The 15,831-nt window shown below is 49.0% G+C and overlaps 1 protein-coding gene across 1 annotated transcript in view; it reads right to left on the minus strand.

Moving 5' to 3' along the window:
- LOC115650608 (inner centromere protein-like) overlaps positions 1-15,260 on the minus strand; it is a 30,072-nt gene extending 14,812 nt beyond the window's left edge. The window contains exons 1-5 of the mRNA XM_030560802.1: positions 14,885-15,260; positions 14,038-14,148; positions 8,837-9,618; positions 2,129-2,180; positions 274-307 (exon numbers count right to left, since the gene is read on the minus strand). Coding sequence (XP_030416662.1) covers positions 274-307; positions 2,129-2,180; positions 8,837-9,618; positions 14,038-14,148; positions 14,885-15,021 — 1,116 coding nt within the window. The 5' untranslated portion in view covers positions 15,022-15,260. The remainder of the gene's footprint in view (positions 1-273; positions 308-2,128; positions 2,181-8,836; positions 9,619-14,037; positions 14,149-14,884) is intronic.
- Between the last annotated feature and the right edge of the window lie 571 nt (positions 15,261-15,831).

Consider the following 15,831-nt stretch of genomic DNA (forward strand, 5'->3'; position numbering starts at 1 on the left):
CCACTACCATGAAAAGTCATTTGTTTGCCTGCTGAGGCAAGGGCTGAAGATTCTGAGTTTTCCCACCAAGTTTCTGATCACCATCAGCACATAAAACTGAACCAGGAAACAGGAGCCAAAAGTCTCCCCCTGCCCCAATCCGTGCTGTGCTCTGGAACAGTTATGCCATCAATTTGTCCAGGACAAGTTGAACTAAGGAGCTGATGGACAAAAAATAACTTTTCATAGTTCTCTCCTAGTATTTATGCTGCATTAGCCCTACCCGGATCTTACCTCCTTACAGGGGTTGGTAGATTCCAGCTCAGACCTGGAAGAAAGAGTTAGATGCTTAGTGGCAAAAACAGTACCAACTCAGACCTGTCTGCGGGCAATAATACATTTTATGCCAGGATAACTATTGAAGAAATCCTCCAACCGTGAAATTCAATGCATTTATTTATGCACAAGAACTCCACTCCAAGCAGACATTGCTTTTAAAATAAGCCACCACAGAAATCTTCCCTTTCCCAAACTCTGGAAGAATGAACCAGGTAAGAGCACAAATGAAGGAGTTACTCAGCGCTCTGGAGCAGGGGGTCTCAACCTTTTTCTTGCTTAGGCCTCCCTCAACATGCTATAAAAACACCAGGGCCCAGTGGGGGGGACATAACTCAGGGCTCCTCGCTGGGGTGCGACCCTTGAGCATAGGCATAGTTTTACTTCTATTTAGGGGAGGGGGCAAGAGCTGGCAGGGCTTGAGCCAGCTCCACACAGCGGGGTCCAGGGAGGGAACACCATCTCCATCCCCCTGACTCACTCAACAGGCCACCCAGGCTGTGGGGGGACGCAACCAAAATATATAACTCAAAGGGGGAGACTCAGTTTAAAAAGTCTGAAAACCACTCAGGGTGCAGGAGGGGGTAGCTAGGGGCGCAAGCAGGGGATAGCTAGAAGCTGTGTATGTGGGGAGGAGACTGGGACTCCCAGAGCTGCTCCCAACTTCGGGAAGGGGGGCGCTGGGGCTCCTGGCTTCAGCCCCCGCTGCTCCTGGCCTGGGGAGAGGAGAGCTTTGCCAGCTTCAGCCCTACACCGTTCCCGGCTTCAGCACTGGGGCTTGGGACACTGGGTTTCAGCTATGAGGCTCCACGGCCCCCCTGAAAGGGCTTATGGGCCCTCGGTTGAGAACCACTGCTCTGGAGCATCAGATATTTCTTCCTCTAGAGCAGGGATAATCAATTATTTTTGTCAAGGTCCGAATTCCCTGGTCAAGGTATAGTCAAGGTCCAGATTCCAGAGAAAATACAAAAACAATAATGATAATAATAAGTGAATAAAAGGTGCCCTGATGCAGAGGACTGATCTGACTGGCCTGAATCTGAAGAGGCCCCTATCCTTCTTAGGACCCTAAAATCCACAGAACTCAAATGCAACTGGGGGATTCTTTGCTGGGGCACCTTTCTCGCCACCCACCCTCTTGTAACTGAGAGCTGCTTTTCTCAGCCACAGTCAGACTCCAGGACCTTAGCTGGCAGAACCCATTTTATTAATTCCTTATGGAGCACCTTTGCTAGAGAATGAACCCTTTTAGCTTGGGATTCTTCATCAGGCTTCAGCTCTCACACAGGCTTAGAGATCACCCTCCCTGAGTCCAGAGGCTCCCTTTCAGAACAGCATTTCCCAGAACCTGTTGGAGGAGCAGGCTCTGGAGCAGAGTGTTATAGTTCTTTTGGGCCCTTTTTGAAAAGGCTTTACAAACATCACAGCCTTTAGCCAAATGCCTTTCTCTAATGCCTAAATGGCACTTTCCAAGCCCATCTGAAACCGAGGAACCTTGTGAGGCAAGGAGAACATCTTGTCAACCCTAATTTCTTGCATGGGTTTGCACCCTTGGCCAAAACTGAAAGCAACAAAATGCAATGAAATGGTAAGAAATCCACTATACTAAAATTTAGATTTAATATCAGGTAGTTTAACTATTTATACTAGACTCTAGAAGCTCAAATTTGAGAGAAAAGCCTGGTTCTGTAGTCGCTCTGGCTAGTAAGGAACAGGAAGACCACTAGAGCAGCTTCTCGGGATGTGGCCTGGAGAGGTGGATGGGCCTCAAGAATATTTGAGGAATGGAGAAACCTTGCATGAGTAGCCTTACCTGACTTTGACGTTTTTTTCTTCATCCGTAAGGCTCTCCACAGAGGTGTGACCTGAGGGAAAAAAGAGCGTGAAAAACAAAATGTAAATAAACAAGTCCCAGCAAAGCCTATTACTGTCAATCAGGCTCAGAACCTGGGACCTGCACATCTATCAGGCTAGGGTATTTTGAGAAGGTTCCTGCCAAGTGTGATCATATTTTAATAAATGCAAGCAGCCACAGGATTCCACAAATTGCTTTACAAATGGGGTGAACTAATTCTCGAACGACAAGAAGACTGCCTTCCCTTATTGCCTCAGAAATGGATAAGCTCCCCATATCACTCAGATTTAAATAGCAGACTCTCTTAAATCAAGACAACAGCCTAACTTATATATAGGTCTATGAGTAAACTACTGAATAAAAGCTTTTGCCTGCCCCAGCAACCGATGTATTTCTTTTTGTTGTCATTGTGAAGCACTCATGAACATGCAATACTCGCTGACAGTTATGAATCAGATTCCCATAGTGCAGTTCTCTCTCTCTAGAATGGTACAAGCAAAGTACATGAACATAGATTGGCTCGGCAAAGCAAGATCTAGCTGCTGCCAACCCCCCATGCCCACACTGAATATTTACATCAAACAAAGTGTTTAGATTTGGACATTCATTGTGGAAGGCCCTGTCCAACCTACATGGATTTTTAAGCCATTTTACAGATGCATTAAGAGCAAAAACCCCTGCAAGAGGCTTATGGTTTACTGTGCTGAAGGACAAATTGTCAGCAATGGATTCCAATTGATGACAACTGTTTAAGTCAGGGGTGGGCAAACTACAGCCCATGGGCCAAACCTGGCCCACCAGCCATTTTAATCCAGCCCTCAAGCTCCCACTGGGGAGCAGGGTCTGGGGCTTGCCCCACTCCAGCCAGGGAGCACGACTGGGGACCGCTCCACGCGCCTCCTGGAAGAAGTGGCATCGGCCCCCTCCAGCTCCTATGCTTAGGAGCAGCCAGGGGACTCCGCTCTGAATGCCACCTCTGCCCAAAGCACTGCTCTCACAGCTCCCATTGGCCAGAAACTGCGGTCAATGGGAGCTGCAGGGGCGGTGCCTGTGGACGGGGCAGTGTACAGAACCACCTGGCTGCACCTCCGTGTAGGAGCCGGAGAAGGGCCATGCTGCTGCTTCCAGGAGCTGCTTGAGGTAAGCGCCACCTGCAGCCTGCACCCCTGAGCCTCTCCCCATGCCCCAACCTCCTGCCCCACCCCTGATTACCCCAGCCCTCCAAACCCCTCAATCCCAGCCCAGAGCAACCTCCTGCACCTCAAACCTTTCATCCCCAGCCCCTGCACTCCAACCCCCTGCTGCAGCCCTGATCCCCCTCCTGCCCTCCAAACGGCTTGGTCCCAGTCCGGAGCCCCCTCCTACATCCCAAACTGCTCATCCCCAGCGCCCACCCCCCCCCCCGCCTGAAGTCCCCTCCCGCACTCTGAACTCCTCATTTCTGGCCCCAACCCAAAGCCCGCACCCTCAACCAGAGCCCACACCCACTTCCCACACTCCAACCCCAATTCTGTGAGCATTCATGGCTTGCTATACAATTTCTATTCCCAGATGTGGCCCTCGGGCCAAAAAGTTTGCCCACCCCTGGTTTAAGTGCTAACAAACTGTACAAAACTGTTTTCAATAGTGGCCCACGGAGATCCATGCTGAGAATATTGTCAGCACCGCTTCCATCTCCTTGTCTACAGAGTGCTTTGGGCAGAGTCTTTGCTGCAGAAATTTATACAGAATTCTCCAGATTCTGCTGAGCCATTGTCAGGACCCATGAGAACCTCACTGTAGACAAGGCCACAGTCTCTAGCGTCATTCTAAAGAAATGGTTTAATTGAAACAATTTAGCAGTTGTGTTAATGGTGCATGTTAAACTGTGAAAGCTCTTCTGTTTGTGCTACAGATCTATCTTCAAGAGTCATGAAAGTCCTCAGCTAAAAAACATAGATCAGTGGCTCCCAAACTGAGGGCCATCAGCAGTGACCCCTGTGCGGAGGACGCCATTTTGCTTTGCATAGTGTGTCCTCGCACGTATGTTGCATGCAAGGTCATGATACGCAAGGGACACCATTCTGCGCTACAAAACTGAATCCACTATGTTCTCTGGGATCCGCACAGGAAGTACTTCATCAAAATAGGGTTGTGATGGCAAAAAGTTTGGGAATCCCCTGAGGCAAAACAATAGAACTGAAAAAAATGTTAGTGTAGCAGCCTTCTCTCTTAGGCTTGGGTATTTGATCAGTTGAAAAATAATTGGTTAATGGACCAGTGTAATACTGTCAAATAATGTCAAAATATTCATATTTTAAAGTACTAATTTATTAGAACAGTAACTAAAGAGTAAGGACTTTAGTCTCCAGCAAGCATATAGCCTTAGATACTTAAGCCTAATTACAAAGAACAAGTTACTTAACTGAGTTGTTTTAACTAAAAAATGCAAAACACAATGAAATGCACTGTAATGCAATCAGAAAAGGTCACCACCTACATCAGAGCATACTTGCTGGAATATTTGGCGATATTTGATCACAGTCAAACAGGCAGTAAACTGACCAGCCTGCCAAGTCTATTCTTCCTGTTTTCCACAATTAGTCTCATCACACAGCTTATCTCCAAACCTTCTTTAGATGCAAGGGAAAGACTGTGGTGTTTACACTTCAGGATTCTCTTACTCATTCACCTGGTGTTTGTTTACTTTTTGCATTTCACTCAGCTCCATAACTGAGCCAGAAAGTGAAACTCCTGCACTAAAACAATGTTTGCTTCCCAGCAAGGCAAAATGGGGATCTTTAAAATCCAATTATTCCCCCACAAACATCAGTTCCCATTGCAAGTTATTAAAATTATATATATTTTCATGAGAACATTTCTAGTCATACTAGGTCTTGAAAACTCCAGCCCCTCCTTGCCTTCCCAGAAAACGGGGGCTCCAAAACCACGGGCCAGTTTCTGTTTAAGTGACTGGGTCACAAAAATAGCTACTTTGTTTCCAGGGGAAAGGCACAGGTCTTGAGGAGAGCCCACACCACCTGTCAAGCTACTGGCAGCAGCAGTTTAAAAAGGGGAATCACGATCATTGGCTTTTTCTGCAACTTTACAACAGCAAGAGATTACAGAGGAACAGATACCAGGACTAAGGCTTCATAAATCACACTCTTACCATCTACACCAGGGGTGGGCAATAATTTTCGCAAGGGGGCCACTCCACGAATTTTGGTAAGTCATCATGGGCCTCACATTTCTACTATATTAATGGAGGAGTGTGGGGCCTGGGAGGGAATTTGGGTGCAGGAAGGAGCTCTGGGCTGGTGCAGAGTGTTGGGGTGCAGGAGAGGGTGAGGGGTATGGGCTCTGGGACGGAGTTTGCTGCAGGAGGGGGCTCTGGTGCAGAGTGTTGGGGTGCAGGAGAGGGTGAGGGCTCTGGGAGGGAGTTTGCTGCAGGAGGGGGCTCTGGGGCAAGGGAATGGGGTGCAGGAGGGGTATGAGGTATAGACCATGGGTTCTCAAACTGGGGGTCAGGACCCCTCAAGGGGTCATGAGGTTATTACATGGGGGTCGTGAGCTGTCAGCCTCTATCCCAAACCCCACTTTGCCTCCAGCATTTATAATGGTGTTAAATATATAAAAATGTGTTTTTAGTTTATAAGTGGTGGGGGGTTGCACTCAGAGGCTTGCTATGTGAAAGGGGTCATCAGTACAAACGTTTGAGAACTACTGGTGCGGACTCTGGCCGGAAGGTGCTTACCACAGGCAGCACCTGGCCGGCGGCACAGCAGGGCTCAGGCAGGCTGCTTGCCTGCCATAGCCCCATGCCACTCATAAGAACAGCCATACCGGGTCAGACCAAAGGTCCATCTAGCCCATCTAGCCAATGCCAGGTGCCCCAGAGGGAGTGAACCTAACAGGCAATGATCAAGTGATCTCTCTCCTGCCATCCATCTCCATCCTCTGACAAACAGAGGCTAGGGACACCATTCCTTACCCATCCTGGCTAATAGCCATTTATAACCACCATGAATTTATCCAGCTCTCTTTTAAATGCTGTTATAGTCCTAGCCTTCACAACCTCCTCAGGTAAAGAGTTCCACAAGTTGACTGTGCGCTGCATGAAGAACTCTCTTTTGTTTTAAACCTGCTGCCTATTAAATTCATTTGGTGACCCCATGTTCTTGTATTAGGAGAATACGTAAATAACTTTTCCTTATCCACTTTCTCCACACCACTCATGATTTTATATACCTCTATCATATCCCCCCTTAGTCTCCTCTTTTCCAAGCTGAAGAGTCCTAGCCTCTTTAATCTTTCCTCATATGGGACCCTCTCCAAACCCCTAATCATTTTAGTTGCCCTTTTCTGAACCTTTTCTAGTGCCAGTATATCCTTTTTGAAGTGACGAGACCACATCTGTACACAGTATTCGAGATGTGGGCATACCATGGATTTATATAAGGGCAATAATATATTCTCAGTCTTATTCTCTATCCCCTTTTTAATGATTCCTAACATCCTGTTTGCTTTTTTAACCGCCTCTGCACACTTCATGGACATCTTCAGAGAACTATCCACGATGACACCAAGATCTTTTTCCTGACTTGCTGTAGCTAAATTAGCCGCCATCATATTGCATGTATAGTTGGGGTTATTTTTTCCAATGTGCATTACTTTATATTTATCCACATTAAATTTCATTTGCCATTTTGTTGCCCGATCACTTAGTTTTGTGAGATCTTTTTGAAGTTCTTCACAGTCTGCTTTGGTCTTAACTATCTTGAACAGTTTAGTATCATCTGCAAACTTTGCCATCTCACTGTTTACCCCTTTCTCCAGATCATTTATGAATAAATTGAATAGGATTGGTCCTAGGACTGACCCTTGGGGAACACGACTAGTTACCCCTCTCCATTCTGAGAATTTACCATTAATTCCTACCCTTTGTTCCCTGTCTTTTAACCAGTTCTCAGTCCATGAAAGGACCTTCCCTTTTATCCCATGGCAGCTTAGTTTACATAAGAGCCTTTGGTGAGGGACCTTGTCAAAGGCTTTCTGGAAATCTAAGTACACTATCTCCACTGGATCCCCTTGTCCACATGTTTGTTGACCCCTTCAAAGAACTCTAATAGATTAGTAAGACACGATTTCCCTTTACAGAAACCATGTTGACTATTGCTCAACAGTTTATGTTTTTCTATATGTCTGACAATTTTATTCTTAACTATTGTTTCGACTAATTTGCCCAGTACCGATATTAGACTTGCCGGTCTGTAATTGCCAGGATCACTTCTAGAGCCCTTTTTAAATATTGGTGTTACATTAGCTAACTTCCAGTCATTGGATACCAAAGCTGATTTAAAGGACAGGTTACAAACCTTAGTTAATAGTTCTGCAACTTCAAGTTTGAGTTCTTTCAGAATTCTTGGGTGAATGCCACTGGTCCCAGTGACTTATTAATGTTGAGTTTATCAATTAATTCCAAAACCTCCTCTAGTGACACTTCAATCTTTGACAGTTCCTCAGATTTGTCACCTACAAAAGCCAGCTCAGGTTTGGCAATCTCCCTAACATCCTCAGCTGTGAAGACTGAAGCAAAGACTCCATTTAGTTTCTCCGCAATGACTTTATCATCTTTAAGCACTCCTTTTGTATCTCGATCATCGAGGGGCCTTACTGGTTCTTTAGCAGGCTTCCTGCTTCTGATGTACTTAAAAAACATTGTTATTAGCTTTGGAGTTTTTTGCTAGCCGTTCTTCAAACTCCTCTTTGGCTTTTCTTATTATACTCTTGCACTTAATTTGGCAGTGTTTATGCTCTTTTCTATTTGCCTCACTAGGATTTGACTTCCACTTTTTGAAGGAAGTCTTTTTATCTCTCACGGCTTGTTTTACATGGTTGTTACGCCACGGTGGCTCTTCTTTAGGTTTTTTACCGTGTTTCTTAATTTGGGGTATACATTGAAGTTGGGCCTCTATTATGGAAGCGGCTGCGGCCAGCTGCTGCTGGCATGTCTTTGCGTGCCCCTTGGGATGAGGGGAGAAGCGAGTCTCCATGCGCTGCCCTCACCTGCAAGCACTGGTCCCGCAGCGTCCGTTGGCTGGTTTCCAGCCAATGGGAGCTGCGAGGCCAGGGCGGCGGGAGCAACACATGGAGCCACCGCCCCCCCCGCCAGCAGCAACTGGCCTCTTCTAGGAGTGGCTTGGGCCCACAGCAGGCAGGCAGCATGCCTGAGCACCCCGTTGCACTGTGGGACTTTTAGCAGCCCAGACTCAGAGATTGTGAGGGGGCAGAGGAGGTCAGACAGAAATATTAGTCATGGCAGGCTGGACAGAAATGTTAGATGGGCCAGATTTGGCCCGTGGGCCGTATTTTACTCACCCCTGATCTACACAGATATTCACTATTTAAGTGACCAGTTGCTGGCTAGAAGTGCTGGCTTTTGTGAAGTTAACACTGCACTATAGTTGTCACACTCAGATGAGTCTCTCTAGAACTGGTGCTTATTTTTAGCAAGCCCGTTTAAACACATTGACATTAACTGAAACGTATCTAGCCCAAGGATACCTGCTGTATCCACATTGAAGAACTAACTCTATACTATAGCTTTCCAGTGCTGAAGAAAAACAGGCAGAGTGCCTGGGAACGGAGCAAAGCAAAACTGCCTTGTAAACCTGAGAAACTTACGGATCACGCAGTTGGAGGCTAAAGATGATTGACGAGCTGCAATTCTCTTGGACCTCGCCCTGCTGACAGACTTCCGGATCATGCTTTCCCTTTTGCTGGCCAGAGAGTACTTCTCCGCCAATGAGGTCCGGCAGCTCATGGAGGTTCTGCACACCAGACTTCGACGAACAGAGTGACGGCTTGATTTGGAGCCTGTAGGGGTCCCCGTGCCAACCTTTAAATCCTGGGAAAGTTCCTTTACTGACCCTTGGTTACCCTCTGGTCCATGAGCAGAGACATCCATCTCCACAGTGGCAGGCTCCCTATTTACAGTGGCTTTGCTAGTGGCTGTATTTGCTATTTTTAATTTAGATGCACTCCGGCCTTCTCTTGCCCCCTTTGGCTTAGTAGTTTCAGGAATCAACAGCACAGAGGCTGCAGACATAGGCTGAAGTTCTACCATCCCAGTTTTCTTGGGAGAGTCATCATCTGAGCTCAGGACAATGACTTTGGAGACCATAGCACCTGTCTTGGGCAGATTTCTCTTCAGATGCAACTCAGCGCTATTGCGATCATTGACACTGATATCTACTAAGGGGACCCTGCCTTCCACTGGCTGGACAGCTGACTTTTCAGGGAGTGCCATAGAGTGCATATCAGAAACTACAGCCCGGGATCTTGTCACCCTTCGAGGCGGGGAGGCCTCTTCCATCACAGCCCTGATTATTTCCAGGTCCTCTTTGCTTCGCAGTCTTCTGGAACATCGTTTAGCAGATGCTCGCTTAATACTCCTCCTTGATAACCTAATAATAGAAACAGTGAAGCAAACTGGAGCCACATAAAAGCAAACATTTCATTTACATTTGCAGGTTAGAGCTGGAGATGACAGTTTTGTTTTGTTTTTTTTTTAAAATCAAAAAGCACCTTTCTGTGGATGATTCCATGATTCTTTACTCCCGAGGCATTTACGGAAAGTTGATGTTGCTGTGAACACATTTATGTGTTAGTGATGTGTGGTTTGGGGCACTTACAAGACAAAATTGAGATGCTATAGAGAAAAGCAGGAAAATTAACAGAAAGAGATGGTGTCTGTACCGCTATATGTACTCCTTTTACAAGACTATCATAAAAGTTTTACAAAGTATACCTTGAGGTATCATTTGAAAACTCATGATTTGCTGATCATTACTGTCCTGTTGCACACATTTCAACAACACTACATGTAAAATTATGAGATTTTGCTGTATGATGGTTACTAAAATAGGTTGTATTTCTGGGTAACACCCACAAGCCAATTTCTCAGACACAAAGATACCATGCCAACAAGATGTTAAAGAGCCATTACCTACTTAAATAAAAATGGCCATACTGGATCAGACCAAAGGTCCATCTCGTCCAGTATCCTGTCTGCCAACAATGCTTCAGAGGGAATGAACAGAACAGGTATCAAGTGATCCATCCCCTGTTGCCCATTCCCAGCTTCTGGCAAACCAAAGACTAGGACACCATCCCTGCCCATCTTAGCTAATAGCCATTGATGAACCTATCCTCCATACTTAACTGGACATTCACCAGCCCGCAGGGGAGGGGCCACAAGTATGTACAATTCACCTGAGGGATAGCTGGCAGCTCACATACCTAATGGAACTGCCTGACCCCATGACCCAGCAAAGACTCTTCCAGTACAAACGGTTGGAGTATAAGAAGGCAGGGGGAGGGGGAAGGCCTCCTCTCCTCTCCACCTTATATCTCTCTGCTGATAACATCAATGAATATCTGAAGAACATTGAACTAAGGGGACTGGTCCCAGGCGGAAAGAAAATCCAGCCTGTGAACTGCAAACTATGAAAAGACAGTTACCTGTTATGTAACTGGTGTTCAAGATGCATTGCTCGTGTCCATTCCATATATGGGGTGTGTGCTCATCACATGCACCGGTGCTGGAAGTTTTTCCCTCAGTGATATCTGTAGGGGACTAGTTCTGGTGCCCCTTGGAGTGGCACGTCTATCCCGCAGTATAAGGGGCACCATTGGCTCCCTCCACCCTCAGGTTGCTCCCAGCTGGCCTGACCTTTCTCATTCGTTAATGGTCACAACTACCAGGGAGCTTGGGGCCAGATGGGTGTATAAACATTCATGACCCTTCACCAGCACATAGTATTTTCGCTCTGCCCTTCTTGAAATAGGGTAGGCAGGGATGAGGGGGTCTGCCACAAGGAGTTAATAATTTTAGATTCCCCCTCATATAAGGATAGCGCCACCCTAGCTGGTGCCATAAAGCAGAGGATGTCGAACAAGGAGTCCTATGTTTCCTCCAGCTCCTCAGCATGGATCCACAAGCTAGAGGCAACGCGTTTTAATGGTTCCTGATGCGCCTTAGCGTCATCTTGTGGAACTGGGGGGAGGGGAGGCAGGGGTAATCACTTCATCGGGGACGAGGAGGATGAGGTCGATCGGTACCATGGGCTCCACCACCTCTGGTAGTGGTCCTAGCGGCCATTCCTCGGGATCCAGGTGGACCTGAGTGGTTTCCCCTTCTGGAATAACTGTCTCTGGATGGGGGCGAGACACAGTAGCCGATGGTTTTTCTGAGGCCCCTGTCATCAATCTGGGCACTTGTAATGGGGAGTGGTGCTGCACAGATGGGGACTTGCAGAATGGTCCCAACGCAGATTTCCCCCTGGATTGTGGTACCACCATTGATGGTGTGGGTGGCACTGGTAGTGCCATGATATCTTGTGCTGCCTGCAGGGCCTCAGGTGTTGAAGGGACATCCAGTTGCCTCAGGCCCACATCACTGTCCAGTGATGCAGACACGGTCAGGGAGGGCTAGCCCACTTTATCTCTGAGCTGGGACCCCACACGCAGGAGGAGGATCGGAGCCATCCGCCTTGAGTCTTGGCTTATTTCCCGCCATCTCCTTGCCCTTGCGATACATAGGAGATCTTCCTTTCCTGGTCTTCTGTCACTTGGCAGGTGCCAGGGAGGGAGATTGGCACCGGTCCGTCGACGGTGCTGGTGAGGGGCAAACTCCACACCAATGCCGCAGTGCTGGGAGCAGAGTCAGACCCTAGCTGCTCTGGTGCCAGAGTTAGCACAGACTCCACTGGAAGCGCTCTGAGACGGATGTCTCACTCCTTCTTTGTCCAAGGTTTGAAGGCCTTACAAATTAAACACTTGTTGGTTATGTGGGACTCACCCAGGCACCTCAGATAAGTGCTGTGCGGGTCACTGATGGGCACAGGTTTTCTGCAGGAATTACAGGATTTGTCGCCTGGGAACTGGGGCATGCCCCAACCCCTGTCTGAGTCCTGTTCGGCATTAACTTTTTATCTAACACTAAGGGTTTTCTAAAACTAACCGCAACTATTTACAACTTTTTTTTTTTTTTTTTAAAGAACAGTTTGCTAACTACTGAGCAAGCAAGAAAGCTAGCCTAAGTAGAAGATGTTCCAGCACTGTCACTGGCAGGAAGAAGGAACTGAGGGTGGAGGGAGCCAGCAGTGCCCCTTATACTATGCCATGTGTGTGCCACTCCAGGGGGCACCAGAGCCAGTCCCCTAAAGATACCACTGAGAGAAAAAACTTCTAGCATCACCAGTGCATGTGGCAAGCGCACACATCTAATATGGAATGGACGTGAGCAAACACTCCGAGAATTGCCTGGAGCATCTGGTGTAGAGTAAGAACAATGTTTGTTTCCAATCTTACTTAGCTTGGTAAAGTTTAGGAATTAGCTTGTGGTTTTATCTATTTCTTTTGTAACCAATTCTTTTGTGCCTTACCACTTATCACTTAAAATCTGTTTCTCTAATTAATAAATGTGTCTATTGTTTTACCTAAACCTGTGTGTTTGGAAAACTCCACTTGGGGTATCAAGGCTTGTGCATATCATTTTCTATTAATAAAGGACAGACTTAATATGAGCTTGTATTGTCCAGGAGAGTGCTTGGCAGCGCAGTCTGGGACTGGAGAGTTTGCTGGTGTTGCTCTGCAGTGTAATTCATGAGTGGCTGGCTATAGCACTCATGCAGTGTAACTGGGAGTAATTTACATGCTGGAGACTGTGTGAGAGCAGACCAGGAGTGGTTGCTCTTGCTGCAAAGCAGTGTAAAGGCATGCCAGGTTGGAGAACTGAGGGGACACAGCTTTTCAGCAAGTCAAATGTACGTTGCACCATTGGGAAAATGGATATTCATGGCATGTCTCCAACTCTGTCCTGAGGTAGTCACAACTGATTCTAGGTGGGTAGAGAGCAATGTGAGTAAGGGAATTAATGAAGCAAGATCCTGTTTTCACACAAGTTCTCATGCAGTAGTTAAGACCGGTTGCTTGGCATGAATTCTGAGATTTTTGTAGTTTAAAAAGTCACAGAATCTTAGATGCCCTTTGCGCAACTTCTTGAGCAGTCTAACCAGCACTGCTATGTTACAGAATACTAGCAGTGCATGTATAGTTTGTTTAGGGCTGCTATAGTTAGAGAATATTAACAAATGTGCACGCAGAACATTGTCTGTGCAGTTCAGTATTGTACTTTAAAGCTGCCTTTTTCAAATGTGGCCACCAGGGGTTTTTGTTGTGGCCACAACAGTCTCCTGGCTAGAGATGAAGGAGGGGGAAAAGCAGCACCCCTCCCTGCAGCACCAAGGGGTTCGGGGAAGGTCTTCAGTCCCATTCCCCTGTCCCATCTTCAGCTGCAGGTCTCTAGGGCTGGGCTTCACACACACACAAGATTCAGCCAGAGGCTCCGGGATTGGGCTTCAGCTCCACTGCCCCAGCTTCAGCCATGGGTCTCCGGAAGCAGGCTTCACCCTCCCTCCCTTCACCCCCATCTTCAGCCGCAGGACTCTGGGGATGGACTTCACCCCTCCCCCACCTCTGCGGCTTCAGCCTTGGGGCTCTGGCAGTGGGCTCTGGGATTCAGCCCCTCCCTCCCCATTCTAGCCATGGGGCTCCTGCTCTGGGCTTCACGATGGCTGGCCTTACTGGATATCATGGCCAAGAGGAAAGGAGCAGAGTGAGTTGGGGTGTAAAGCTGCAGAAGGGAGCTCATGGCAATGGTGGGCAGGAGAAGCAGCAGGCCTGGGGGGGGGGAGGCAGGGAAGGGAGATGGGGAGTTGGCTGACAGAGGCAGCAGGGACAAATATTTTTTTAATGCACAATCTCTAATATTCCAAATCAGGAGAGTCTACTTTAACACCTGCAGATACAACCTTTCTCACCTTTTCCTGATTGGGTCTTTGTTCTCATCCTGAACACTTGAAAGTTGCCTCTTTGGACGATTTTTCTGTGACGGTGTTTTTGGCATCAGCTCGGGCTCATCGCTGCAGCTGCTGTTTTAACAACAAAGTGGCAAGGAAGAGAAATCAACATCACCAGGGCAAGATACTTGCACCTGGGCACATCCCTCCGGGTAGGTCTCCAGCTGGCGAACAAAAGGGATGGCCACAAAGTCTTGCCTCTACCAGGTGAGGAGCAGGACCCATGTCCAACAGGATACTACAGGTCACGCAACAGGCTTGGCTCCAGCCAGTCACAGAGCCAGCCACTGGGCACCAGCTATGTAGCTGAGTCCCTCAGGGGAGTTCTCTGTCCGTCTCTATGGGGGTGGAGGAGTGGTCTCTATATGTCCGATCCCTGGGTGGGAGAGGAGGGTCTCTTCGTTTGTGTATCTGTCTCTATCTGCGGGTGTGCGCCTGTCTCTGTGGAGGGTGGGGATCCTCTCTCGGCGTCAGTCTGTCTGTGGGGTCTCTGCACATGTTCGTCGGTCTCTATTTGGGGAGAGGAGGGGCTGGCGGGGTGCGGGGACAGGCTGGGCAGCAGGGGAGAGCGGACAGCACTGCCAGCGTTCACCACCCCGGTGCGCTTCACTGTCCCTGGCCAGCGCCGGACTAAACTCGTCCTTCCGTGGCACGGCCAGCCCCGCCCGGCCAATCCTCCCACCAGCCCATCCATTCCTCCCCCGCGAATTGGTGATGGATGAACTCCCCCCGGCACACTCCTACCCCCGGTTCCGGATCAACCCGCCCCGGGCTGGACCAGATCTCCCCTCCCCCAGCCGGCTCCTACCTGCTGAACATCTTAGCGGCCTCCTCGCGGATCTCCCGCAGCCAGACCATGTCGATGGCGTCCACCTGCCGCAGGAACTCGGCCAGTTTGCGGTTACAGACCGCGGGCAGGTGCGCGGGGCCCGACGCTGCCTCCATGACTCCGTCCGTCCGCAGCTGGCACTCTCCCAGGGCAGGCCCGTGGCAGAAACCCTCCTTTTCCTGGTGCGCGGCGCGCTGCTACCCGCCTCGATTTTCAAATCTAACTGTCAGCCGACACGCGTGTCGTCACACCCCTCCTACCCAATCACATAGCGTCTTACGAGGTACGCAGCCCGCATCATAGAGACCAAAACAGGCCTTTCTAGCCACTAGAGTCTATGATGTGGAGCCTCTGGGAGGAGCTGGCTGGTAAGTAGCGGTGGGCGGGATCCTAGGTCGATCGCCCCCTCCCGACCATGACGGACAGAGACGGAAGCCAATGAATATGGCGCTCCGGCAGGCGCTTTGTGATTGGTGCGATCTCGGATGACCTCGGAGGGCGCGGCGCGTCCCGGTTAGTGAGCGGCTCTCTTGAGGCGTCCGGAGGCTTGGGTGGTGCCTGATGGAACGTGTTTCCCTTGAAGCCCCACAGATGCCGCTCTAGCCGTCCTCTCTGTGGTCTGGAGGTCTTTGCGGGAAATGCACTAGCTGCTGCCCGGACTGCGGGAGGGGAGCTGTGGGAGGCGAGTACCTGTGGGGGAGGGGAGCTGCCTGCAGGGGGCGCCATTCGCCTGCCTGTGCGCGCGCTGTGGGGCTCTGCCCCCCCCCCCGTGTCTGAGGCAGTGGGTAGGGCAGGATGCAGGGCCGGCACTACTATTTAGGCAGCCTAGGCAATCGCCTAGGGCGCCAGGATTATTGAGGGGGGCGGCATTTTGCCGGGGGTCGGCAGGCGACTCCAGTTGACCTGCCGCAGTGGTGCCTGCAGAG

This window comes from Gopherus evgoodei, chromosome 4, assembly GCF_007399415.2.
Source record: "Gopherus evgoodei ecotype Sinaloan lineage chromosome 4, rGopEvg1_v1.p, whole genome shotgun sequence".
In the NCBI taxonomy this organism is placed as follows: Eukaryota; Metazoa; Chordata; order Testudines; family Testudinidae; genus Gopherus; species Gopherus evgoodei.